Source organism: Saccostrea echinata, unplaced genomic scaffold (genome assembly GCF_033153115.1).
Source record: "Saccostrea echinata isolate AGI-Se365-2 ecotype Australia unplaced genomic scaffold, CSIRO_AGI_Sech_v1 ptg000002l, whole genome shotgun sequence".
NCBI classification, from domain to species: domain Eukaryota; kingdom Metazoa; phylum Mollusca; class Bivalvia; order Ostreida; family Ostreidae; genus Saccostrea; species Saccostrea echinata.
The window spans coordinates 26,956,754-26,984,582 of NW_026889751.1; the positions used below are offsets into that span (position 1 = coordinate 26,956,754).

General features: G+C 33.1%; 1 protein-coding gene and 1 pseudogene across 1 annotated transcript; one reads left to right on the top strand and one right to left on the bottom strand.

Moving 5' to 3' along the window:
- On the bottom strand, positions 1-27,714 carry LOC133178202 (uncharacterized; annotated as a pseudogene).
- Positions 4,561-9,928, top strand: LOC133175845 (uncharacterized). The gene is made up of 5 exons (XM_061310976.1): positions 4,561-4,948; positions 7,336-7,473; positions 8,421-8,538; positions 9,138-9,335; positions 9,535-9,928. The coding sequence occupies exons 1-5, from the start codon at positions 4,602-4,604 to the stop codon at positions 9,757-9,759; spliced, it is 1,026 nt and encodes a 341-aa protein (XP_061166960.1). The 5' UTR covers positions 4,561-4,601; the 3' UTR covers positions 9,760-9,928.
- Positions 27,715-27,829: the final 115 nt, after the last annotated feature.

Sequence of the window (27,829 nt, forward strand, 5' to 3'; positions counted from 1 at the left end):
TCATTGTTTAGGACGAATCATCATCTTTGCCGACTTCAGAGACCTCCAAGTGTTACCCCAGTTGTACCAACACAACGTTGTGGGGTCGTTCTTTGGTTTTTTCACGTATAAACCATTAAGATTCGCGCTAAAACATCTATCAAACCACCCTGCTGTCCTGTACCCAATAGAACATTGACCAGATTCGTTATCGTTGTCTTTGTCCTTGGTGCTAAACTTCATCTTGGTATAACCGGCAAAGCTATCACCTGTAAACACGTGGTTAGTAAATTCTCTCTCTCTCTCTCTCTCTCTCTCTCTCACACACACACAAACACACACGCAGAGAGAGAGAGAGAAAGTCTAGTATGTCGGGCAGACAGACAGAAAATGTGAGAGAGTATGGTAAATTATGCTTTATAATAATGTTTGTAATCATTTTTTGAAATGGGTCCATTTATCCGGTATCTGAAGTAAAAAACATCTCCATGTTTGGTTATAAAATGTAGCTTTCTTCCCTTACCTAGACCTTTGGTTCCCTTAAATCCTCCTACTGTCAGTTTATACATTTCCGCCTCATTTCCGATGTAAAATGTGGAGTAAGTTGCATGTGCTTTTTGTCTAGAGAATTTCTCCAGATCTATTCTTAGTTCTTGTTTCTTGTCTTTTGTCAGTGTGTGAATAGCATCATTTCCTAAACAAAGAAAAACGTTCTCAAAATACCACAAAATAATTAAAGAATTTTTTGGTAAATATTATATTAATATTACCTATCCAATACTCGTTTTCTGGATCACCAAATCCGTTTTTATACTCGGTCCAGTTCTTGTAGAAGTCAGTTACGCCATCTTGTCGTCTTTGCATCACCTTAATTACAGATATTCCCAACTTAATCCCATTGATTACGAATATTCACACAACATATTTATTTTATTTAAAAAAAAAAAAAGCTTTACGCCAAAACAATCCGAAAATAATTAAAATAAACTTATTGTTAATAGCTTTAAAAAGAGTAAATGTAGTGCCAAATGGGAAACGGATATATTAAAGTTTTAGAATTCAGAGAATTTAAAACTGTAACAACTTTTAAAAATTCTTCATTCAACTTTAATCTATCTGCCAGTTTAGAGTTACAGTAGAAAAAGCGAGTAGCTATCCTACAAAGCTTATTCCCCAATCTTCACTGACGAAAAGTCCATATGAAAAAACTATTGCGTGTTACAGACATTTTTGTTTTTAAACTAGAGAAATAATTCTCCATTTTTCCATTTTCCTCAAGTTTCTTCGAAGATTCTTCACTGAGTTGTATCTATTTGCAACAACTCACTCAAATCGTCAAAATATTTGCCTACAGAAAGCTAAAAAAAAAAAAAAAATTTCAACTCAATGTTAATCAAACAAGAGGCCCAAAGGCCTTAACGGTCACCTTACATTTGTAGTATAATACAACTTAGAGGATCCATAGAATATAAAATAAACTGGTAGATGAAGCTTTGTTGCCCAAAAGCAAGAGAAATAGGATGATCAGGATCAATGAATTAATTAGTTTAATATTTAGTAACAACTCATATTAAAATTAAATTCTAATCTGTCCCCAATTTATCACTATCACTATGCAGACTGTTAACAAACTATTGGTAATTCTGTACTATTTTTAACCCCAACTTGTAATCTCTCACACTGGCCTCTCTTGGTCTTTCAAGAACATTTTAGTAAGTTATTTTTGTCTCAGTTTTATTATTCTATTATTTACAAGTCTATCTGATCATTAAAACTATGAAAGTAGTTTTTGTATTATACTATAAAATTTCTTGCACAATTCTCTTATTCTATTAACTTTTCAAATACATTATTTGCAGTGGTTAATTATCAAAAGTGAATTGCTAAGGGGAAATAACTTCTCTCAATAGAATACAAATTAATAGAGCCCTGGCCAGGACCAGAACACTTGACCAAATGGTCCAGATGTTTAAAAATCTGGTAAAAATATCCTTTTATTAAAACTTTTACTTTGTTTGCCTTTGATATGCCAAGGAGCAGAGAAGATTTTCAAAAAAATAATGCATTTTCACTACATGTACCATGACTACAGATTTAACACAGCCCTACCCTAACACCAAAACCCATGACCCAGGGTCATGAATTTCACAAATTTGGAAGAGGTACCCTCATCATCATAACTCTGCACTTAGTTGAAGATTTTCAAAGAATTAACACATTTTCACTATATTATCAATAGACCCCCCCCCCCCAATGAGATACACAAAAGCCCCTCACCTTGGGGCCACAAAGTTTTAAAAATTTTGTAAGAAGCACCATGCACTTTATTACCTGCTCAACACTAAGGATTAGACAGGATTATTTAACAGAATAAATGCATTTTCACTACATAATTAAAGAGCCCCGCCCTAACACCAGAACCCCTGACCCAGGGGCCATGAAACTCAAAATTTTGGAAGAGGCATCATTCCTTATCATAACCATGCACTTAGTTTGTTTAAATAATACCCAGGAGCAGAGAAGAAGATTTTCAATGAATTAATGCATTTTCACTATATAATCAATAGAGCCCCGCCCTAACACCAGAACCCCTGACCCAGGGGCCATGAATTTCACAATTTTGGAAGAGGCATTCTTCCTCATCATAACTATGAACTTATTACATGGGCTTAATACCCAGGAGCAGAGGAGAAGATTTTCAAAGAATTAATGCATTTTCACTATATAATCATTAGAGCCCCGCCCTAACACCAGAACCCCTGACCCAGGGGCCATGAATTTCACAATTTTGGTAGAGGGCTCAATGCTTATTACAACCATGCCAGCAGTTTGACTGCTTGATGTCCAGGAGTAAAGAAGAAGATTTTTTAAAGATGGCATTAATTTTGAGGGTTTTAGCCCCACCCCTCAGACCCCAGGGGGGCAGGGGCCATGAATTTCACAATTTTTACTCCCCTTCACCCATAGATGCTATATGCCAAATTTGGTTGAAATTGGTTCAGTGGTTCCAGAGAAGAAGCTAAAAATGTTCAAAAGTTTACGAACGACGACGGACAAAAACAGATAGCAATAGGTCACCTGAGTGAATCAGGTGACCTAAAAATGTAGATATTCTTTAATATATCAGTATTTATTGCCATGCTTACTGTCCATCCGCCTCCGTCAGTCGTCATGTCACAGTAGACCGACTTCTTTGTCTTCATGTCAGGATAAATCGTGTACACGCCGTCTTTACTTCGGGGTCTGTGTTTCAGGATATCAGCACAGTCCTTGTACTTCTCCTTGATATCTGAGCAATAAAGAAAAATATCATAGAAATAATTCATTCATAATTTTTTTTTAGTATAAAGTGCGTAAAGATCCATTGAGCCAAAACTATTTTACTATACATGTATATCGGTAAAAACTCACGTGATTTAAGAAACACTTGTCCTTCCTTCAGTTTATAACTTGACTGTATATCCAGAGTCATAGGTCCTTGTATAGAAACAGCTGTGTTCTTGTGAACCCATTTAGATTTCCTCAACATAGATTTGACTTCATCTACGAGAAAATTAATCATAGATTTTCGGTGCTCATCAAAATATCTCAAAAATTCAAATCTGTATTTTATGCACACGTGTGCATATTAATAAAAAAATATTTTTCTTTTCTCTTCTATACAACCTTCAAAATTACCTGTCAAATGAAGTTTTATCCTCATGGAATTAGCAATAGAATACAAGACTGCTAAGATCAAGAGCTTCAACATTGCTTCTATATCTCTTTTTTTAAATATCGTATACGTGTGTTTTGTAAGATTAATTCCTGCTTTTTGTGGAATATATAAACTCATGGGGTAATAAATTAAACAGCAAAATAATTATTATGATATTTAATATATTGCATGTTTTCCAACAGTTGACACGCAAATGAAATATGTAGATCTCGACAATAATATATATCAGCTATGTTTTGTCACGAAGATCCAAGCAAGATGCACATTTACCTTACAAATATTGATATTACTACATAATTTTAATTAATAATTTACTAATAAGACTATATTCCGTTTCAGTTAGAATATTTTCAAGTGTTTCATGTTTCAATGTATCTTTTAATATTTACATCTTATACTATATTTACTGTTGTGAACGAGTACCATCGCAAACCAAAAATTTTCACACTGTTTTTATGCCGCATTAATCAATAGTTCCCCCATCGCGTCCGGTCTATTTTTATTCAAATTCTAAATCTACTATTGCCAATGGACCTATAATATATATTTATCTAATTCCTTTCAAAACATTAAATTAATCAAAAATGTTTAGCCCTGGTTATTTCATATTCCTTGTTAATTATTCCATACCATGGTGCATACACACATTGGTATTACCAGAGATGAACACATCTATTACTGTTTATACAGTCTTTTAGGTGTCAAAATTATGTTTTTCGTTATATATTGGGGATTATAATAAATATAGAGACAAATGGTACACATAACTCGTTGGTCAGGCAAACTTACCTTGTGCTCAATTTGACCTGAAACCGTTGAGGAGAAAATGAAAGTAGAACACGGCTCCATGTGCATGATGTGGCGGTTATCACGGTGATAAAGAACTGCTTTTTCTGTACTAGACATGTCTAAGAGCTCTCCCGATTTAACATCCGTTTGTGAATCACTAAAATCCAGCGAATTTCCAAAGAGCACGTCTGAATTGAATCGTAATTTCACTGACAAACTAGGAGTGCGATGTAAACAAAGTGACATCTTTGAAATTATCGTAAACAGCTGGCGTTTATTTACTTTATTTGAAGAAGATCATCTTGAAGTTAAAAGTTGTCTCAAAGCTTGTGATTTAAATACTAGTTACGAATGTTTAGAAGATATACCTGTGGAAAAAGCATTTGCTCCAGAATTTCAATGGAAATTGCGCTCACAGTCACAGGAGAATGAAATTTTAAGAGAGCCTTTAGTTTCAAAATGGTAAGTATGGTAAGTTCCCAGGGCAATAGGGGGTGAAAATATTGAGCATATTTGATTATACGTCTTGTGTTTGTTCTAATTTGATTTTTTTATATATATATTTTGGAGTATATTAAACATCCATAAATAGTAAGTAAGTCCCTTTCTTAAACTAATTCAATGATCATAAACTAAAATTATGATAATGAATGAAGTAAAGTATTTTAAATTTAAACTTGCTAAACGAGTATGAATGTGGTAGAGTGAAAGTTTTAATTTAAAAGACATTAAAGTTATAAAGTTGAAGGTATTGTAAAGTAGTAGCAAGTTATGTTTTAATTACTATAATTGTCTTGAAAGAGTTTTATCAAGTATGTGTTTAAATTGTGATCGTTTTGTGTTGTATAATGAATGTACTCGTCTATATGTTGTCTGTGTATTTATTTTAGGAATGAGAGCCATTCCTTATAATTTAATTTTAAAATCATTAAATAACTTATTAACTATGGACTATGGGTGTAAAATTTCGTTGCTTTTCATTAGTTCAAATTTGCCGCTCAATAATACAACCGTAGTAACGGAAGTACCGGAACTGATGGGAAGCGAGGGGAGGTAAAAACTGATACATAGGCCTTGTTGTTTGTTTACATGTCGTAATATCGAATTATTGTTTGGTACATTTATTAAATCTGGAATTTTCCATGAATCCCGAAGACTGGAAATGAGAGGATTGTATGTATACAGATGATTCAGCTGGCTCTGGGGGGGGGGGGGGGTCCCCATACCAAACCAGGTTATACAGTAATAATTTGTGTTCCTTTTTGGATATTAACCAATCAGAGACTAGAATACAAACAAAATTAAATTAAATGTTGTTATTTTAGGGTTGATCGAAATATTTATTTCACCTTAAAATTTAACAACTTTCAAGGTCTATCTCCACGGAATAAATAAGAATCCAACCCTATATACCGTATTGTTTATATATTTACTCTACAAGAACCGGTTACACAAATACAATACGTACAAGTAATATTTCAAAAGGATATTCCTTTATCGGTTATATATAATCATGATTATGATTTACTGTATTTATTTTAATTTTTGGCCTAAACTGATGGATCGTTGAATTGCACTGTACTTTAAGATGCTTATTATATACGAGGGTCATTTTAAAAAGTACGTAGACAAATAAGACAATTTAATGTCCCTCATCATCATATTATTTTTTACAAGATTTAAAATCAACAAATTTTCATATGTAAAAACATTTATTTTGTCGATGTGTGAAGTTTCATTCCATTAGATTAAATGGAACTCATGTAACTCAATTTTAAACGCAACATGTCACCACGGAGCACGCTTAACAACATTGTAACGTCAAAAACAACGTCGAAAAAGTTTCTCAAAATTACTCTCCCTTTTCATTTCACACACGATTTGTAGCGTCTTACTCATTCATAAAAAACGTATCAATATCACTTGACACCTAATTTGCTAACAATTTTTCGAGTAGCTTAAGTTAGATTGTCAGTGTTTCCACATTCTTACCGCGTAACCCTGCTTTCACAAGTTCTGCAAAAGTGAAGCGCACAACACGTTTCATGATGTTGCTAACGCTTTTGACCAGATTTTTAACTATAATCTGTTTCTTTGCAGACCGTCCATCGTCCGATTCAAAGTCACTGTCTTTCCATGAATAAACAAATGCGCGGCTAATTTTTTTTTTATATATTTCCTGGTTCCTCAATCATTTTCAGAGTTTGGTCTAAAGGTTTCCCGAATCAAAGCAAAATTTTATCGCTACTCGCTCCTCCGTGACGTCCTTCGACGTCATCTTTTTTCCCTTCCTTTCTTTCTTTCTTTATGAAGTCTATTTGTCTTCAGAAATTGATATGTTTTAAACGAAGCAATGTATTAAATTACAATTAAGCATCTGAAGTAATAGAACAATACTTAACTTGAACATTTAAATGTTATTTCGTTTAAACGCCATTTGATAGATGTATGACTATAGACATTATGAAGTGTATAATTAGTAAATAACTCAATTTTGACGCTGCTCCGGGAGCGATCCCATTTTTTGCTGTCTTAAATACATGTATTTGATAATTTTTTATAAATATCAAGATATATTCCAATTTTTTTACTCAAATTATTTGAATCTATTGATAAAATATGTGTACCAAAGGTTATAATATAACGTGAAATAAAATAGTTATAACAAAAGTCTATGAACGTTTTGAATGACCCTCGTACATGTACTTTAAGTTAATTGTTTCTGTATTTATTTTTCATGACAGAAAAGCTCTTCTAGATATAGGTATGAGTTGGCTTACTGATTATCAATTGCAACTTCACACGTGTTTTTGGGGGTATCATCATGATCATATGATTAATTCTTGCAGGTTTTTAGGAAAATTGACAGAAATCAACCGCTGCATCTCCTCCATAATATCACAAACCAAGTCTAATGAAATGGAACAAAGGTTAAAATACCTGGTCTTGTTTGAAAAGGTGCTGCAGGCATTTGGTTTAATGACTTTGTAAGTATGAAAATAAGTTTCTAGTGCGTATACTGTGTATTTGTTAGCACCCAGCATCCATAAAATTTTCAACCCTTTAATACTTCACTTAATTTCAATCACAATGTCCTCTCAAGTATCACCTTGCTGAATGTAAATTTTATAATACAAGCTAGGATTAAACATGAACTTTGTTGACTTATACAATACATGTAGCTCTTAAAGGTAATGTAAACTTTTTGTAGAGCTTTAGGTCTATGATAGAATATAAACAAAGATATTCTACTTTATTCTAGTCATACTGATTACAAGCTTTGTTTATGTGATATTCCAAAATAGAACCCTACTTTTTTATTATGAACAACTGCAGTTTCTGAAAAATGTTCTTCCTATATTCTCATACAAAATAATGCTGATTGAAACATTATGAAAGGAGGTACCAATGAGCAAAGAATAAATTGAGAGTAAACAGATAGGTCAAATGAAGCTAAGTGTAAACTGAAAGTGAATGGTACATGAATGACAAGTGAATATTGAATAAGCTGTGAGTTAATGCTGAACAGATATTGAGTGAATGGAATGTAATTGATGAACATAAGATGAGGTCAAGGAGAGTGATGGGTAACAAACTGTGGGTGAACAAAGAGTGAAAACTAAAATATATTGAATAGTGAAAGTGAAATGAGTAAATGGTAGAAATACCAAGAAAAGGAGAGCACAAAAAATTAAATACTGAGCAAACAAAAAACATCCATGAGCATGAGGAGAACGTTTAGTATGAGTAAATGGTGAAAAATTTTAAAATATTTTATGGCCTTTAGTAGATTTCTGTTGGAAAGAGTTTATCAAAATATTTTTATACAAGCCCCAGATTGAACATTGTGAATGGTAAATGTGATATTAGGATTTGGGAACTATATTAAATACATGTAATTAAGAATTGTGACAAACAATTTATAATTGTATAGGAGTGGACCATTCTTAGTCACACACAAGGCTCAGATCCTTGGTAGAACTATGAGCTCTAAACCTGACATTGTTTGTTGTCAAGATGATTTTGAACAACAAACAGTTTGCATTTGTGAGGTAAGTACAATTTCTTCACAAATCCATTTTTAGTTCAAAGTTTATTGATGTATTTACTTCAGAGCAACTGTAAAATTGATAACTCAAGTGAAACTAGTTCTCCCTCATACCCAAACCATATCCCAGGCAATCACTAAATGACCTTGATGAAAATTTGTTTGCATCAAAAATTTATGTCTTGATATTAACTCTTTTATTCAAATATGATATTAATATTCTACATTTGTTTCCAGAGCAACAACATTTAAAGAGATTAAACTTGTTTGATTTGACTTTGACCTCTTGGATCTTCTATTACTTCAGTCAAGATTCAAGTTGTAGGCAACAAAATATTTAAGTTTGAATTAAGGAATCAAGGATTTCACCATCCGGAAAATATATTTAAAACATTTTATTAACTGTTGACCTTGACTTTTGAGATACATGAATGGTGTCTTAACATAATTTTGTGTCAAGGGGAACATCCATTAAAGTTTGACTTCATCCTAGTCAATGGTTCAAAAGAAAAGGCCCACAAACTATTTTGTGACAGAATAATTGACATACATTGCAAAAGAAGACATTGGGTAAGGTTTAATAGCAATATGTCAAAATTGTAGGTAATTAAACCTGTGCCAAAAGAAGGCGATGACTTTACTCCTAAAAAAAAACTCAGACTTACTTCCCATCCAGATGAGGAAACAATTGGCAATGGTGGTCAGAGAATTCCAGTACAGCACATTGGAGACCTTTTTGTGCACCTGAACAAATCACCTATATCTGATAGAATACTTGGATTCATCATTGAAAAGACATGGGTAGGCAAAAATTAATGGATGTAAAATTTGTTTAAGTATGGTTTTCTTAATCTTTATTATATAACAAATATATTCTGAATCTCCCTGAGGTATAATGGTTATTACTCAGATTACTAATTACTATGAATACTACATATATTACATGTACTTGTAATCATATGAAAATACAGTGAACTTATTTCTTTACAATGTTTTACAGGTACAGATAACTTTCCTCAAGGTTTATCCCATAACAATGCAGAAAATTGGAGATACCCCTGTAAATATAGCTGGATCTTTGATATTAGATGATGAAGAATACCCTCAATTTCACTACAGCAGGCGCTATAACTTCTTAAATCGACAAGATCGCAAGGAGTTGTTCAAAGCACTGTTGCTCATTGAGATAATGTTAGTAAGAAGAGAAAGAGCTCGAAAAAGATGACACAGGTCTTGCTCAAGGATGATGAAGTGTAAACTTGGATCCACTTGGATGTTTTATAAATGTATTACTGACAAATTGTTTTTTATTTCAAAACTTCAAAGCAGATGCATGATTTAGACATGATCTACATGTATACACATAAAAATTTTATTTCTTCTGTAACTTTGAAGTAGAGTTTTGATTGGTAAACAAGCAGGGTGTAAATTTTTTTACACCTGATTGAAGAATGGGGTAAAATACATGTTACCATCATTAAGTATTTATTATTTTGATGAGAAATCGGTGTTTTTGATCGGTTGAAAAATTTCTTTCATCAAGGAAAAAAAATAATGCTTGATTTGTGAATACTGAATGACGAATTTAGTGAAATCTACCTATATGTAGCAGGCCTGTGATATCAATGTTAGTTAAAAGCCTTACTGACATTGTATATCCTTTGAATACGGTGTTTTATATACTGACAAAGCATATGTACATCAATTCTATACCTGAATATCAGTGAAAATATATTATGCAGCAAAACTTTCGAACAATATGAAATATTGGGTATGGTATTTTAGTTTAGTTACAGCACTATTGCTGATAATAATAAAAAATACCAAAAAAGCTTTTCCTTATAATTAACATAGTAAGTTAAACATGTATACACAGTTCAATGAGAACAACGGGGTTTTTTGTTAATGTATCAAAAACTAAGGTTGTTGTCTTTAGAAGTGGTAGTAAACTATATAACATTAAATCATAGTTCTACAATGTAAAAGGTAAAGATAACAGTGATCGATTTAAAAAAAAATCTGTAAACAATACAAATATGTGAGGAGATCATAAAACACAGACCCCTGGAAATTCCAGAGGTGGAATCAGGTGCCTAGGAGTAGTAAGCATCCCCTGTTGACCAGTCACACCCACCGTGAGCCCTACGAATTGATCAAGGATACACTGCGTAGTCAAATCTAGTATTTAAAAAAGGCCTAACATTTAGATTGAAACAAGTCAGCCAAAAACGACCCAGTGATAGGTTATATTTGCTAACAAGGTCATAATAACGACCACAGAATTTACGAAATGCTGACTTTAAACAAGGTTGATGAAATCCCTGTAATATCAACTTATCAATGAGTAGCTTGCCTCGCGTTAAAAATTGATCACACTCAGAGCAAGCTCATGAATAGCGAATAAGTTTGGAGACATAAATACTTGATAGTGGAATATTACTACGTAAAGAAAGAAAGTTGACAATTGATAAGCTGATGTCATCTCATTCGTCATACAATTTTGTTGTTAGTTGGCCCTTATCGTCTATAGTCAGTAAAATATCTAAATATGAAACAGACGTGGCAGATTCTGTGGTGTCTTTTATTTCAAGTTCACTCGGATATATGGAGTCGACATATGAATGAAAATGACTATTGTTTGTTTGTATGTTGTTTAACGTCCCTCTCGAGAATTTTTCACTCATATGGAGACGCCACCACTTGCCGGTGGAGAGCTGCAAATTTTGTCCTATACTCGGCACTTACGGCCATTGAACAGTGAGGGATCTTTATCGTGCCAGCACCTACTGGGACACGGGACCTCGGTTTATACGGTATTGTCCGAAGGACCGGTCTCCACGTCCCACAGTGGGATTCGAACCCGCGACGTAAGGATCAACTCCTTACTTCGCGACTCTAGATCAGACGCTCTAACCACTGCGCCACGCGGGCGACAAAATGACTATTGTTAATTGATAAAACATCGTCGATATATCTGAATGTTGAATTGAAGGCCACGGCAAGTATTTTCCTCTTCTCATGTAGAAGTTTTTGCTTCGTAGGAATATAAAACAGGTCAGCTAATAAAGGAACACAATTAGTGCCCTTCGGAATTCCAACAGTTTGTTTGAACTTGGTCTCCGAAGACTACATAAATGTTGTAAATGAGGAAATCCAGCATCCTTTAATATCTACTAGGGTACTTGTATGTACAATCAAAGTGGTTTTTACCGAAGTAATTTTGCTGAGGACCAATCACAAGATGAGAAAATTTCCGAGTTCCGTTTTTATCAAAGAAGCAGTTGTCTATGATATCAAAAAGTCTAAATTTTGATTTATCGTGAGGAATTGTTGTATAAAATGTAGAGAAGTCGTAAGTTTTGTTGTTATAAACTTTTGAGAAAAAAAATGGAGATGTTAAAGTTTCTATAAGTTCTTCGAAGTTTTTTAGGATCCACATCTGATATGCTGTGGCACAGTACGTACAACAATGTAAAATAAGAAATTGTGAATGAATTCTGTTTAACTTTAATTTGTTATATTTTTTCAAAATGCAGAAACACGCTGCTGAATAAGGTAGAAAAGCGATGTTTGATATCTCAAGTAGATAAAAAAAGTTCGAGTTTAATGTAGAAACTTTACGATTTTTGATTTATGTATAGTTGCCCGCGTGGCGCAATTGTTAGAGCGTCTGCTCTAGACTGCGGAGTAGGGAGCTGATCCTCACGTCGCGGGTTCGAATCCACTATGGGACGTGGAGGTCGGTCCTTCGGATGAGACCGTATAAACCGAGGTACCGTGTCGGACGAAAAAGATCCCTCACTGCTCAATGGCCCTGAGTGCGAAGTACAAGTATAAATTTACAGCCCTCTTTCGGCAAGTTGGGACGTCTCCATATGAGTGAAAAATTCTCGAGATGGACGTTAAACAAACAAACATTTATATATGTAGTGTATTTCTCTACAGATCTGAATAACGAGGTTTTCACATGTTCGTGAAAGCATATATTCTGCTTTAAACATTTTCGAAACAATTTTATAAATAATTATTTCAAATAGATGCATGTTATATAAATTAATAAGAAATAGATATTTTATACTTATTTATTCATTTGGAACATGGCATTTTTAATAGATAGTGAATACAGACTTTAACAATAATAAAGAATAAATAAACTTCCCTTAGATTACGACTTAGTATGCATGGATCATTTCATTTGGTACATACATGCTAAAAATAATACATGTAAAGCAAGGTGCTAAAAATAATACATGTAAAACAAGGTGTGTTTGTGAAACACTGATGCCCCTCTATGGCAGATTATGCCGAATTTTAATGTTTCTAAAATGTAAATCAAACTCCAAAGTCAGAAAATCAAAACTGTTAGCACCAAAAGAAAGATCTTGTCACAAGGAATACGCATGTGAAATATGAAAGCCCTAGTAACAATTTTTTTTTTAATTATGACCAATAATAAACTTTTTTCAAAAGTAGATCAAACGTCAATGTCAAAGGGTGAAAAATAATGGTACCCAAGGGAAGGTGTTATCACAAGGAATAAACGTTAAATACGAAAGCCCTAGCAACAACCGTTCAAGATATCCCTGGGTTCCCGTTAAGAATTGAAAATACCGTAATTCCGTCAAAAATTAATGAAGCGGGACGAAATGCAAACTTGATCTATAACTAATTAAGGTAAAGCCACATACCAAAAATCAGCTCAATATCTACAAGCGTTTAGAAGAAAATTGCGGAAAACCCTTAAAAATTGAAAAGGCCGTCAAAAATCAATAAAGCGGAACGAAATGCAAACTTGATCTGTAACTCATCAAGATACATTCACATACAAAAAATCAGCTCAATATCTGCAAGCGTTTAAGAAAAAAGTGCGGAAAACTAAGTGGGACAGACTGACAGACAGACAGAGGGACAGAAAGACAGACAGACAGACGGACAGACAGACAGACAGACAGACAGACGGATGGACAGACTCAGAGGAAACCTATAGTCCCCTCCGGTTTCACCGGTAGGGGACTAACAAGCATTCTGATTGATTGATTGATTGATTGATTGTATTTTGTTTAACGTCCCTCTCGAGAATTTTTCACTCATATGGAGACGCCACCACTTGCCGGTGGAGAGCTGCAAATTTTGTCCTATACTCGGCACTTACGGCCATTGAACAGTGAGGGATCTTTTTCGTGCCAGCACCAACTGCGACACGGGACCTCGGTTTATACGGTCTCATCTGAAGGACCGGTCTCTACGTCCCACAGTGGGATTCGAACCCGCGACGTAAGGATCAACTCCTTACTTCGCGACTCTAGAGCAGACGCTCTAACCACTGCGCCACGCGGGCGACACAAGCATTCTGAGAGTATTGCATTAGCAATACTAGTCCCCTACCGGCAAGTGTAATCTGGTTCCCATTAAGAATTGGTTAAGAATTGAAAATCCCATAATTCAGTCAAAAATTAATGACGCGGGACGAAAAGCAAACTTGATCTATAAATAATCAAGGTAAAGTCACATACCAAAAATCAGCTCAATATCTGAAAGCGTTTAGAAGAAAATTGCGGAAAACCCTTAAAAATTGAGAAGGCCATAATTCCGTCAAAAATCAATGAAGCGGAACGAAATGCAAACTTGATCTGTAACTCATCAAGATACACTCACATACCAAAAAACAGCTCAATATCTGCAAGCGTTTAGGAAAAAAGTGCGGAAAATCAAGTGGGACAGACTGACAGACAGACAGAGGGACAGACAGACAGACGGACGGACAGACTCAGAGAAAACCTATAGTCCCCTCCGGTTTCACCGGTAGGGGACTAATAAAAAATTATGGTACATTGTAAAGAGACGTCAGATAATTATTTTTAATTATTAATAAAAATTGTAATCATTTCATTCTACCTAAGTTCGAAAACTTTAAAGCAATATTTACAAAATGAAAATATAACATGTGCACACATGTAATTGTATTAATTTCTTTAGTATCTATATCAATATTCAAGAAATTCCAAATATCAATTCGATTTTTTTTTCAAAGAAAATATGGTATTGGCGTCATTGTTGTTGCCTAGAGGTTCGTAATTACGAACAAAAATTGAATAGTGTAAATGCAAGGAAGTCATTTTATTGAATGCAATTATACTTGACATTTGTTATTGTTTTGGACGAATCATCATTTTTGCCGACTTCAGAGACCACCAAGTGTTTTCCCACTTATACCAACTCAGTTCTTTGGCATCATTCTTAGAGTCTTTTCTGTATACACCATTAAGGTTTGTGTAAGAACAACTAGAAAAAAAAACCATCCAGCAGTCGTATAGATTTGAGAACATGATCCTTTCGAGTATCCGTCATTATCTCTATCCTTGGTGCTGAATCTCATCCCATTATTGTATACAAAACCATCACCTGTAAGAGTATGAAGGAAGTTCCTCAGCCTTGACTATATTCAATATGCAACTCTCAATATTCTCTATGAATGATTTTTTCATTATTTCTTCCATTGTACAAGGACTTTTTAGAATGCTAAGATCTTTGAGATGCTTTTCTTTGATTTATTAACTACTAACAATAAAAGAGTTTCATACCTAAACCTTTGGTTCCCTTAAATCCTCCCACTGTGAGTTTATATTTATCAGCCTCGTTCTCGATGCGCAGCTATGTTAAGGCTTCCCGAAGCTTTAAAATGCGCTCAAAACATAATATGTCATTGCGAGGTCGGTTTTGGTTTTAATTTATAAGTATTGAACTTAAGTACTTCCAATTTATATAAAGGGTTTCCTCGGCTATATATTAACATATTTGTTATGATATCACGTGGCTATGTTAATCACGTGACGGTCATTTATAATTTTTTGAAGTGTTTCATATAAATCGCTTCGGCGCAGCTGATTAACACGGTAATTATTAACATTTTGTTATATAAATAAACTCATCGTATCCTTGTGTATCCGAAATGTGCTTGGGAAAAGTCATGGTAATACTTGGCTACAAAATATTTCCTGAGAAATTCAACTTACCTACAAATTTGAGGGTATTTTCCACACAATATCGTAATCTGTATTAAAACAAAGCCAACACACATTTTTCCCAAGATTCAGTTAGAGAACAACCTCTTCTTACAGATTTCCACAAAAATTCTCAGATTAATCCTCATTAATCACCTGCGCCAGACTCTTTTATACACATAAAATAAATTCTACCCGTAACCACGGGTATAAAACAGAGTACATTTCAAAAGTATATTTTTCATAAGCATTTTGAACATGCTGAATTTCAATCAAGGGTACATATGTAGGTAAGCGGTGTATTTTTAAAATATTCGGACATATAAGATTTAAAAAACCTTTAACGACCCGTGAATTTTGCAATAGCTATCTAGCATTTTACATGCAGTTTGAAATAAAGTGTAAAGTTCATGACACTCTCCCCGTCATAACACCTCAAGTTTGCAGTGACTTGACGTCATTTTCCATTATGACGTCATAATTTGGTAGTTCAGAGATGTGAAGGCACAGAGTGCACTGTAATATTCTACGGGAAGCCTTAACCTACCTGCGTGTAAAATGTGGAGTATGTCGCATGTGCTTTTAGTCTAGAAAATCTCTCTAAGTCTATCCTAAGTTCTTGTTTTTTTTTTTTTTTTTTTTGTCTTTTGTCAGTGAATGAATCGCGTCATTCCCTTAAAATATAATTTTTTTTATATGGTATTTCCTTTAAATTATCTTTTGTTTATGATTATTGTATCACAAAACTTTAAAATGAAAAAAATATGGATCATAAGCTTTCTCTATACTAAGCCAATATTCCTTCTGAGTGTCCCCAAAGCCATTTTTGTATTCGGTCCAGTTTCTGTAGAAATTTGTTAGGCCATCTTGTCGTCTTTGAATAACCTGAATCACATCTTCATAAAACTAATTTTGTTTTTAAGCATACTTTATGAATGATACCCGAGTTTCTATGAATGATTTTAATGACAATATCAATCAATATGTACACTGTAAGCAAAAGCTTTACAGTATTAATTTGTTTCTGTATTTGTCGCCATACTTACTGTCCATCCGCCTCCGTCAGTCGTCATGTCACAGTACACCGACTTCTTTGTCTTCATATCGGGATAAATCGTGTACACACCGACTTTACTCAGGGGTCTGTGTTTAAGGATATCAGCACAATCCTTGTGCTTCTCTTTGAGGTCTAACAAATGTAAAAAAAAAAAATTAAAAAGACGTACGGTTAATTTCTTCTGTTGTTGTTGATAATATAAGATCCTGTACAACAATAAATAAAAATAAATAAAAAGCACGAAAAGTTTCGGAATCAATGTTAATATTTTACTATTTAAAAGAATATCTTTTCACAGTAGCAGATTCAGGCAGGGGCACTCCCGGCTTTCTAAAGAAAATCATAACTCGCTATCAAACAGTGATGTAATAAACATGATAAAGATAAAACAATAAAATATAACAGTCATTTTTTGTGTTACGGTAAGGTTCTCTAATTCCTTATTCTCAGAAGCTTACTAGGGCTTCACCCCCCTTCCCCATTTGACATTTTTCTTGACCAGCTTTGAACTATGGCGATATAGTCAGACCCCTAGCCATCTAATAGCGCCCCCTCTAACACAAAGCCTTGAATCTGCGCTTTGTTTTCTAATATATCTACTAGTAGTTTCAATTCTTTGATTAAAATAAGTAAAGCTCTCTTTGTATTTCTGTTCATTTAATTTAGTTTTCTCCTTATTCATCAACAGGTTACAATTCTTTTTGGAGGTGAAAACATACTTGATTTAAGAAAAACATGTCCTTCTCTCAGTTTATAACTTGACTGTATATCGAGAATCACAGGTCCCCGTATAGAGACTGCAGTGTTCTTCTGATCCCATTTAGACTTCCTCAGCATAGATTTCATTTCATCTATAGAAGAAAAAAGCACTTTATTATCTGCATAAGCCTGATGTTTGGGCTTATTTTGTGACAAGGTAATTTTTTCAGCAATACAAAATTTCTTCATATTGATGCCTTTTTCTGTATATGTTATGGAATTTGTTTTACAAGAGTTTTCATTTTGTTCTTTCTGTCAATCTTTCCATTAATATATCTTTATGAATATATGTAAAACAATTTGTTTTAATACTGCACCAACAAATCAAAACATTGTTAACAAACAATCACATAAACTAGTAATTATCTGCACTTGCATCGCATTCAATACCTTTGGAAAAGGTTATATTTCAATTTATTTAACTTCATTAATATGAAAATGTTACACTTCATTTGTAATTTATGAAAGCAATGGATATTTATGCATTTTTCTTCAATGCAGAAACTGTTTAAAATTTTGTAATTAGTGGAAGAAATTTATATACTTAGTTGCATGTCTTGACAGAAATTTAAACTGCCATCATTACTTAGTTTAAATTAGAAAATAAAGGCTATAGAGTAAATATCAGACCTGTCAAATGAAGCTTTATCATCGAGGAATGAACAAGATAAAATAACGTCGCTAAAACTACAATCTTCAACATTGTTTTCAGCACTCTGTATCAAAACAATATATTCATTTATTTTCAGGAGGTATATATACTATTTGTTGTAGGATTTAACCACAACAAACTGATCAAAATGAAATGATAAATGTGTGTAATCCTACACCAGAATATGGACATGCAAAATTGCCATTTATTCTAAAGAACAGGTATATGGGCCTCATCGCATACCTGAGCCCTTTGGCTAGCGAAAAGCAAATATCAGTTCATTATTCCAATATACAAGTGGTTCCAACCCACCCACCCCCCTGGAGAAAGGGGAGCAAGATCTGAACAAAATTGAATCGACACGTGCACTAGCTAAGGATGCTTCTATATTTCTTTTTTTTTTAATTTTCCTCATATATTTTTATGTAAAGTTTGACCTTCTATTGTAGCTTTATCATATCCCAGGGGTCATGTTTTGAACAAATTTGAATCTTATTGTACAGATGTTTCTTTCCTGCAGGTTTTAGTATCTGATTTTTGATTCTTTGAAAAAAATTGATAAATTCTTCTAACAAAAGCGTTTTAAAATAACAATAATATCTTTAACTGAATTAAGAATTCAACAAATCATGTATATCAAGGTCTAAATTAAATTTCAGTTATTCAACGATGAATATTTGTTGTAATCTGCTATTGAAAATGTCGACAGATCTCACAAGTGAGATCCTTCAGAAGTAAATACAGTTTCAGAGAGAGAGAGAGAGAGATTCCTAGTCTTTTATGAATTTATATCAATCATGTTAATTGCACTATTCTTCTCTCCACACTATCGTTTATTTCAGCTGCTTCTTTGGAGTTTAAAAAATGACAAATAAACGATCTCATGAAATTGAATGTATAAGTTTTGATATTGATTCATTTTCATTATCATCAATAACATATCATCCACATTACTCTAACTCTAACAGTTGAGCGACAATATGTGCGATAAGGGAAGCACATATTGTCGCCAGCGAGAATATGTACATACCGTACATAATCTACCAGGCTTGGACAATATTTACCGATGGACAACAATATGTGCATTTAAAATGGTATACATTTCACAGACGACAATATGTTCAGGACGACAATATAAACCGTCACAATAATGTTGTTTAACAGCTTCATATGTATATTTGCCTTTTTCATATTCATTTCTATATTTGCCTGTTTCTTGTGTATTTTCATTTACATGTATTTGCCATTTGGGTTGCCAAAATCGCCCAATGTACTTGGGTCGGTAACCTTGGCTACGATTGTAACCAGTAAATAATTGTAATTGCTGATAACTGAAAATTGTAGTGCTGCCATGGCCATCATTCGCCATTAAACATCAAAAATATATAGATCTGTGTGGTTTTCTCTAATTCATAGACGACAATATGTACAGGACGACAATATAAACCGTCACAACAATCGCTCTGCATGAAATAGCGTACAAGACACATCTATGTGATTTACACATCAATTACATTCACAAAACAAGAAAATCCTTAAGCCACCCTAACTGTGGGACAACAATATGTTTATTGAGGGTAAGCACATAAATCTGCAACGACAATATGTAGATGTATAATTTTTTCAGCCGGCGAAAATATGTGTCGAAGAACGATAATATATATGTGCAGCGAGGGTAGGTTCATATTGTCGCCGACGACAGTATGAATTAAAACGACAATATTAACTGTCACTTGTGTTAAATTTCAAAGATTGGACCTTATTTTGATATGAATTATACCGTACAGAGATTATATATAGTTAAACTTCTTGGACATGGGAAACGTGATGCAAGGAAGGAAAGCACAAAAAAAAAATCAACGAGTAAAACATTTCGTAATTTGGTAACCGCGTCACGGTAGGCGTTGGCACGAAAAAAGATCCCTTACTGCTTAATTACCTTGAGTGCCGAATACCAGTAAAAATTTGAAGCCCTTCACCGCTATATAATGATGTCTATATTATTGAAAAATTCTCGAATGGGACGTAAAACAACAAATAATCAAAGAATCGTTTCATTGACCAAATTGATTCAAGAATTCAGCATTAATTTATCTTTATATGATGCAGTGATGTGACGTCCGACCTGACCAACTATATTGCATCACCAGCGTTTTCACATTTTCATAAAACCACCTTTATTATATCATTCCGTTATTAAATTATTTTATATTGTTAATATCTTCGTTATTTGAAACTTGATCATTTTGAAGCCTCAAACACCCTGCACGTTAAAATCCCATTATTCAGAGTGCTAAATAAATTAGAGCTATATGTAATGTCTCTCTATTGCATATTCTTCTTCATTTTGAAAATTGTAATCTATTAGGTCGGTGTGTTGAGTGAAACTTCCCCCATAGTCAGACCTCATCCAGAAATCTTGCTCTAGAGTGAGACTTCCCTCTGGGGAATTTTGGCTCCATAGCGGGAGGACCCTCGTAAAAGTTTTACTCTAGTGCCACATTCACTGCAGCAAGACCTTCTCTACTACTGATTGCAGAGTCAGAATTCCCCCATAGCAAATTTAATCTTGGTTTTACTAGTACTGCATTCACTCTATAGAGATAATATAGTTACCAAACCTTTACAGCGGTGCAATGATTGTCCCCCGCTTTCACTGAAAGTGGAGGTTACTAATTTGGATCTGACTGTACTTTTGTTTGTCCGTCCGACTAGCTGATTTTCTGTCTATGCCTAACACTTCCGTTTCTGTATGATATTTTTAAAACAAAAAACTTTGAGCTCTTGCAATGAAATGTTATATCATTTTTTGTATGACTTAGATAAGTACACTGAACTCATATATCTACTATAGTATGGAATAAACGTTAATAAGACAATATCAGCACTACATTCGTGTAAGTTACTATTACTTAAGACATAAAATATTTACCCTCCTTTTCCTTTCAAATAAGATCACAAAATTTAGAATTTACCTTGATGGGGAGGGGGGTTTTCACTGTAGAACAAGACTTCAAAGGGAAAACATGGCTCTAGAGTGAACCTTCTCCCAAGGGGATAGTATCACAATAGAGCAAGTCTTGCGGGGGAATGTAAGGTTCTAAAAAGAGGTTTCCCTCTTGGGTAGACTAAATCTCTTTTGATAACTTTGGGGGGATGGGAGGATATGGCTCTGGAGGCGACGTATGGCTCTAGAGTTTAGAATTCCCCCAAGGGAGGGTTCACTCTAGAGCAAGACTTCCAGGGGAAGTCTAATTATGTGGGAGGGGGTGCTTCGCTCTACAACAACGGTTTGATAATTTTTTTTATTTAGAAAATCTAGAGTGTGTCCTATTTCTTAAACATAAAATCAGCCTATGTCAGACAAGGCAAATGTTTAATGGTTAGAAAAACCAGAAACTACCTAGCAATTGTTGGACCAATCAACGACCAACGGATTGTGTCAGTGATTCGGAAATTGAATCAACTACATTTCTCTAGATATCTATACATATTTTTATTTTTATCATTTAATAGGAAAAAACGTCTATATATATTTATATTTATATATTTATATTTTATTTTTCATTTTATTAAGGATATTTAATATTAACGTCTTATTTATTTATCTTTTTGTTGGACGTATCATCAATTTTATCGACTTCAGCGACTTCCATGTGTTTCCCCACTTATACCACGACAGTTCTTTTCTATCTTGCTTAGAGTCTTTTCTGTAAACACCATTTAGATTAGTGTTTAAGCAATGATTAAGCCATCCTGCTGTGAAATGGTTTTGAGCACATGATATCTTTGAGTGTTTGTCATTATCTCTGTCCTTGGTACTAAACTTCATACCATTTCCATATCCAAAGCTATCACCTGTAAGAAAAAAGAAGTCCTTTGTGCTTGAGTATTTATGATTTGTGATTGAAAACGAATTCTTCCCCGATAGTCAATACGTTATTTTTTTCTATCCTTTAGTGTTTATGTCCAATCAGTATTTTTATTCTTTTATTTATCTTTTATGTACACTTTTTTCATATTTGTATTTTATCCCTCTTTCGCCTTCCATTTGGTGGCGTTATACACCGCGTAACTGAATTATACAACTAATAAATAGTACTTATTGACAAATAAAATAAAATGCCGTTTAAAATATGTATTTAATTTCATTATTTATCATTTATTTTACCTTGATCTTTGCATTTACGAATGCATATTTACAGTATGGTCTTTCAATACAAATTCAAAGACATAAAATCCTCACATGTTTGTAGATATTACTGTGGAATCATCATTGTTTGTGGGGGACCAATGTTTGTGGATTTCGTGGTCACCTTTAACTACGAATTTACATCCCCACGAACGTTTATTTTCTAAACATATTTATTCATTGAATATACCTTTAAAATTACGTCCCCACGTAATAAGTAAAATTTTGCTTGCCCACGAACATTGACCCCCACGAATTAAAATGATTCAACAGTACCCATTTTAAAAAGAAGAGCTTTACATAAGGGGCCATGCATTATCCAACACATCCAGTATCGATTACAAATCATACAGTCTTCTGCTTCAATAATATAATGTGCATTGTTTTGGAGACTGTTTTTAAAAAATTAAATGAGTATTAAGTATAAAATGAATTATATGGGAAAGGGTATAAGTGATTGCAACATGAAATATATGGAGTACTTATTTGAAATATTATAAACCATCAACTTAAAAATTATTTAAAAGGGCAGAAATATTACAACTTCTATTATTAGATTTGTATAAAATAAAACTCCAAAAGAGTTTCTAAAGACACAATCGATTCCATTTCCTTTTTCCATATTTTGTAATATACATGTATCTACAAATAACTCGAAGTAACAACAAGACTTCGTCATCAAACTATGCAGATCGAGCTATTAATATTTATAAAATGAAAAGAGATACTAAGTGAAAGAAAAAACAGAAATAATTTAAATGAGAAAATCCAATTATACTTTGTCAAAAAATTAATACACTCACTATTTTTTTTAAAAAGTCTTTTTTTTTCAATTTAAAGTAGACAATTAACTCAAAAAAAGGTCGAATCAACCTTTCAGATTGAAAATCAATTTGGTGGTATATCAAAGAGATTATCTTAAAAGTTTGCTAGAGAAAAAATCTTTTTTTGAAACAATTAGAATATCTATAATTTTGTGAGGCATACTTCGCCAATATACGCATCACTTCAATTTTTTGGATATACCTAAATATGAAATTGCAAAGCACTAATATCCTATCAGCTAGGTTTGTGTGTCTACAAAAGGAGATATGTAAATTAGTCTTATTTTTTAATGTATAAAATGTTCAATTGATCATAAAGTTAATTTACTAGAAATCATTATTTTTAATGAGAAAAAAATTAAGTTGAAAAAAAGCATATTCCTATTTATTATGGGATTTGACTTTTATCTAAAGAGTTATGCAATTTCCACCTAGCTAGCACTATATCATTATAAAGTACATTTAGATATTATAATAAATTTATTTTTATCTATTTAACAATTCCAATAATCTTCTAGGTTAAACCGCACAACATATATAAAATATTGTTTAGAAAAGATGGAAATCTCGACCATATCATGTGTTTGTACTAAATTTATATTCGTTATTAAGTTATGGACACCCTATTCTTGACAAAGTACGATTAAGAATGAAATGTATATACCAACTGAATACAATTACAAAAGAAGATATCAGAATATCTTTATCGTTTATTTGAAGAGAAATGTAGTTTTAAATGTTGTGGAAGCACTGCTTCTGTCAAACTACGCATATATATCTTGGCAATGTTAAATCCTGAATTCAAAACATTATTCAAAAAATATTCAATAAAAGAGAATAATTCATTTAAAGTGGAGATAAGCAATAAAAAAAGATTTAATGGCAAGATTTTGATAACGTATGATCATGAAGAAATGTGTTTTAATGTCTTTCTGGTCTTAAAAAACAAACTCAATCTTATCTGAGTAATAAAAAGAAATAATACCTCACTCACAAATAAGTTCATACTTATAATACTTAGATAATGTATTGGAAGTATCATTACTCCATAGAAACTTTACCTAAGCTAACAAAAGTATACTATTGTAAACTAAAGTTTACATTTAGAAAGAGAACTTCTTTAATTCACTATAAAATGTTGGTACTTTGATTTCAATTGATACTTTGGTACTTTACTACATGGCACTGTGATTTACTTGAGCCTTTATTCTTCATCTTTTTTGGGGGAGGGGGTGTTAGAAATTGATATCCTCCAAATTTTTCATTCAATGATTTTAATGAGGTATAATTTTAAATTAATGCAATATATTCTAAATACTGTAAGTTCAAGAGCTATTCCTAATTCAATAACTATATAAGCAAACATCTCAATGCAGACGGAAGTGAAACCTCAACTAAGTTCAATTCAAACATAAGTCTCTTTTACTAAACAAATATATATCTATGTTAAAATCCATGAAATCATTGCCTTTGGTTCATTAACTGGTAGCAATGAAAGGTTTTCTTACCTAGACCTTTGGTTCCTTTGAATCCTCCCACTGTAAGTTTATAGTTATCAGTCTCGTTCCCAATATAAAATGTAGAGTATGTCGCATGAGCTTTTAGTCATGAGAACTTCTCCAAGTCTATTCTAAGTTCTTGTTTTTTGTCTTTTGTCAGAAAATGAATCGCATCATTTCCTATATTTAAAAAAATTCACATTCATGTTAATTTTCTAAGTTTTCAGATTTAACGTCATTTTTGTTTAATGTATTACAAAAATTTTGAATAAATGAATTATAAGCTTTTCCTTTACCAAGCCAATATTCATCCCTAGCGTCCCCAAATCCATTCTTGTACTCGGTCCAGTTCCGGTAGAAATCGGTATGGCCATTTTGTCGTCTTTGAATCACCTGTATCATATATTTATTAAACTAATTACGATAGAATAAGATAGCTGAGATTTTAAAAATGATTAGATTGAAAATAACATATGTAAGCAAAACCTTAACACTATCAGTATCAGTGTCATAGTTACCGTCCATCCGCCTCCGTCAGTCGTTCATGTCTGGGTAAATCGTGTACACACCGTCTTTACTCAGGGGTCTGTGTTTGAGGATATCAGCACAGTTCTTGTGTTTCTCTTTCAAGTCTAACATATAAATGTAACATGACAAGTATGGCTATTTTCTTAAAGTTACATAGATTAGATGGGGAAAAAGGAATACATTTAAGATCATAAGATTTTTTTATTTAAAATTTAAGAAATGAATTTAATTTTTTGAAAATTCGTGAGGACATGAACTACGATGCTTCACGCGTTATTGCTTCATAATGCATATACAGGAATGACGATTGTAGATCATGTAAATGTTCCTCCTGAATTTCTCAAAAATCAAATTTATAACTTATATTTACATTATTAATCTGATATTATTTTAAAAACAAAGCAGTTTGCACTATAGTTTTGACGTCTGGTAAACGGTATTATGATGTCACGTATATTTGAGATATTCATACTCACTCATGAGAAAATGAACTGTTTTCTTATTTGCAAAGAATCTTATCAAAAAAAAAAAAGATTGAAAATGTATATATATTGTTATATGTACAAGAATGTTCTTTCCTTGAATAACTAGTTTCAATAATAAAATACGTAATAAATAAAAGATGTAAACTCATATTTGTATTTCTGTTCATTAAGATTTCTTGTCATTTATCAACTTATAAAAGTACTTATTCGTGGTAAAAAACATACTTGATTTAAGAAGCACGTGTCCTTCTCTGAGTTTATAAATAGACTGTATATCGAGAATCACAGGTCCCCGTATAGACACAGCTGTGTTCTTATGATCCCATTTAGACTTCTTCAACATAGCTTTCATTTCATCTACACAATAAAAAAGCAACATGAACTAGTAATAACCGCACTTTCTAAAGAAAGTTTGAGTATATAGTTGTTTTTTATGCAGTTACTAATATATCTTTTGAAATATAAGATATAGTGTCCTGTAGATGTGGAATAAGGTTTCGAAATTTTTATTTTCAACCCTGGAGTCAAATGGGGTTCGAAAAATTATGTTGTTACAGAAACCTGGTTCCCGAAAATCCTTTTATATTTTACCCAGTAGCTAAATCATCTTTTGGAAGATAACTGATTTTATCCTGTAGATGTGCAATAAGGTTTTGGAATTTTCTTTTTCTCCCTGCAGGGCAAATGGAAGTCGAAAAACGACATTTTTCATGTTACAAAAACATTGGTTCCCAGAACTCCTCTTACATTTTATGCAGTAGCAATTTCATCTTTTGCAAGGTGATTGTGGGAGTCTTGCGAATGTGCAAAAAGGTTTAGAAATTTTCATTTCCACTCAGGGGGTTGAAATGAGGTCAAAAAATGATTTATTTTTTTTAATGCAAAGACTTAATTCCTAGAATTACCCACTAGCCCATTTCATCTTTTGCAAGATGATGATGGTGTTCTTCATAATACAAAAGTCTGGATCCCAGAACTCCTTTAACATTTTATGCAGTTATCCACTTCATCTTTTGCAAGATTATTATGGGAGTTCTGTTCATGTGCATTAAGGTTTTGAAATTTTCATTTTCACCCTGGGGTTACATGGAGATATATCGAAAAACGATTTTTTTTTAAACAAAGCCTTGTTCCCCGAACTCCTCATACATTTTACCCAGTAGCCATTTCAACTTTTGCAAGATGATTAGGGTGATCTTCAGATGTGCAATAAGATTTCAAAATTTTTAATTTCACCTTGGGGCTAAATAGGGGTTAGAAGAACTCTTCTTGCATTTTACACAGTAGCCATCTCATCTTTTTGCAAGATGATTAGGGGCATTCCTGCATATTTGAAATAGGGTTTCGGAAATTTCAATTTCACTCTGGGGGTCAAATAGAAACGACGTTTTTTAATTTACAAAAAAAACTGGTTCCTCTGACATTCAACGCAGTAACCATTTCATCTTTTGCAAGATTATTGGGGGTGTTCTGAATATGTGCAATAATTTTTTGGAATTTTCACACTAGGGGTGTCCTGCAGATGTGCAACAGGATTCGGAAATTTCAGTTTCGCTGTGGGGGTCAAGTATGGCTTGAATACTTTTTTTTATTTTGCAAAAATGTGGTTCCAATAACTCATATATTTTATACCGTAGTCTTCTCATCTTTTGCAAGACGATTGGGAGTGCTCTGAAGATATGCAATAATTTTGGAACTTTCATTTTCGTCCCAGGGGCCAGATGGGGGGGGGGGGGGGCGATAAATGTCTTTTCCAAGACTTCTCTTGCAAGTTAATTCAATGCAGAAACTATTAAAGGTTTTTTTTCAATTTTCTGATTTTAAAAAATTGTAGTGGACCGAAAGGTATTTATATGCTCATATATCTTGAGAGAAAATTATTATGCGTCATCATTAACAAGTTGAATATATATATATATACAGTCAAACCTCGTTATCTCGAACTTAAGGACCAAGAAAATACGTCGAGATATCCGAGGATTCGAGATATCCAGGGTAAAATACTTAAGAAATAAGTGCTTGGGACTTCAAAATCTCTTCGACATATCCATGGTATTCGAAATATCAGTGTTAGAGACACCGAAGTTCAACTGTATAATAGAAAACTGACCTGTTAAACGAAGCTTTATCTCTGTGGAATGAACAAGGTATATTAACCCTGCTAATACCACAATCTTCAACATTGTTTTAGCTTACTTATCAAAGCAATACTTTCAGTTGATTTTAAGCAGGTATATATGATATTTTTTGTACGATGTAATCATAAGGAAAACATTAAAATGAAATATAATATCTCTG

Coding starts and splice junctions, on each gene's coding strand:
- LOC133175845 (XM_061310976.1), top strand. CDS start 4,602: ATGTCTAAGAGCTCTCCCGATTTAACATCCGTTTGTGAATCACTAAAA. Junction 4,949..7,335: donor GAGCCTTTAGTTTCAAAATG/GTAAGTATGGTA, acceptor TAATTCTTGCAG/GTTTTTAGGAAAATTGACAG. Junction 8,539..9,137: donor AAACAGTTTGCATTTGTGAG/GTAAGTACAATT, acceptor TCAAAATTGTAG/GTAATTAAACCTGTGCCAAA.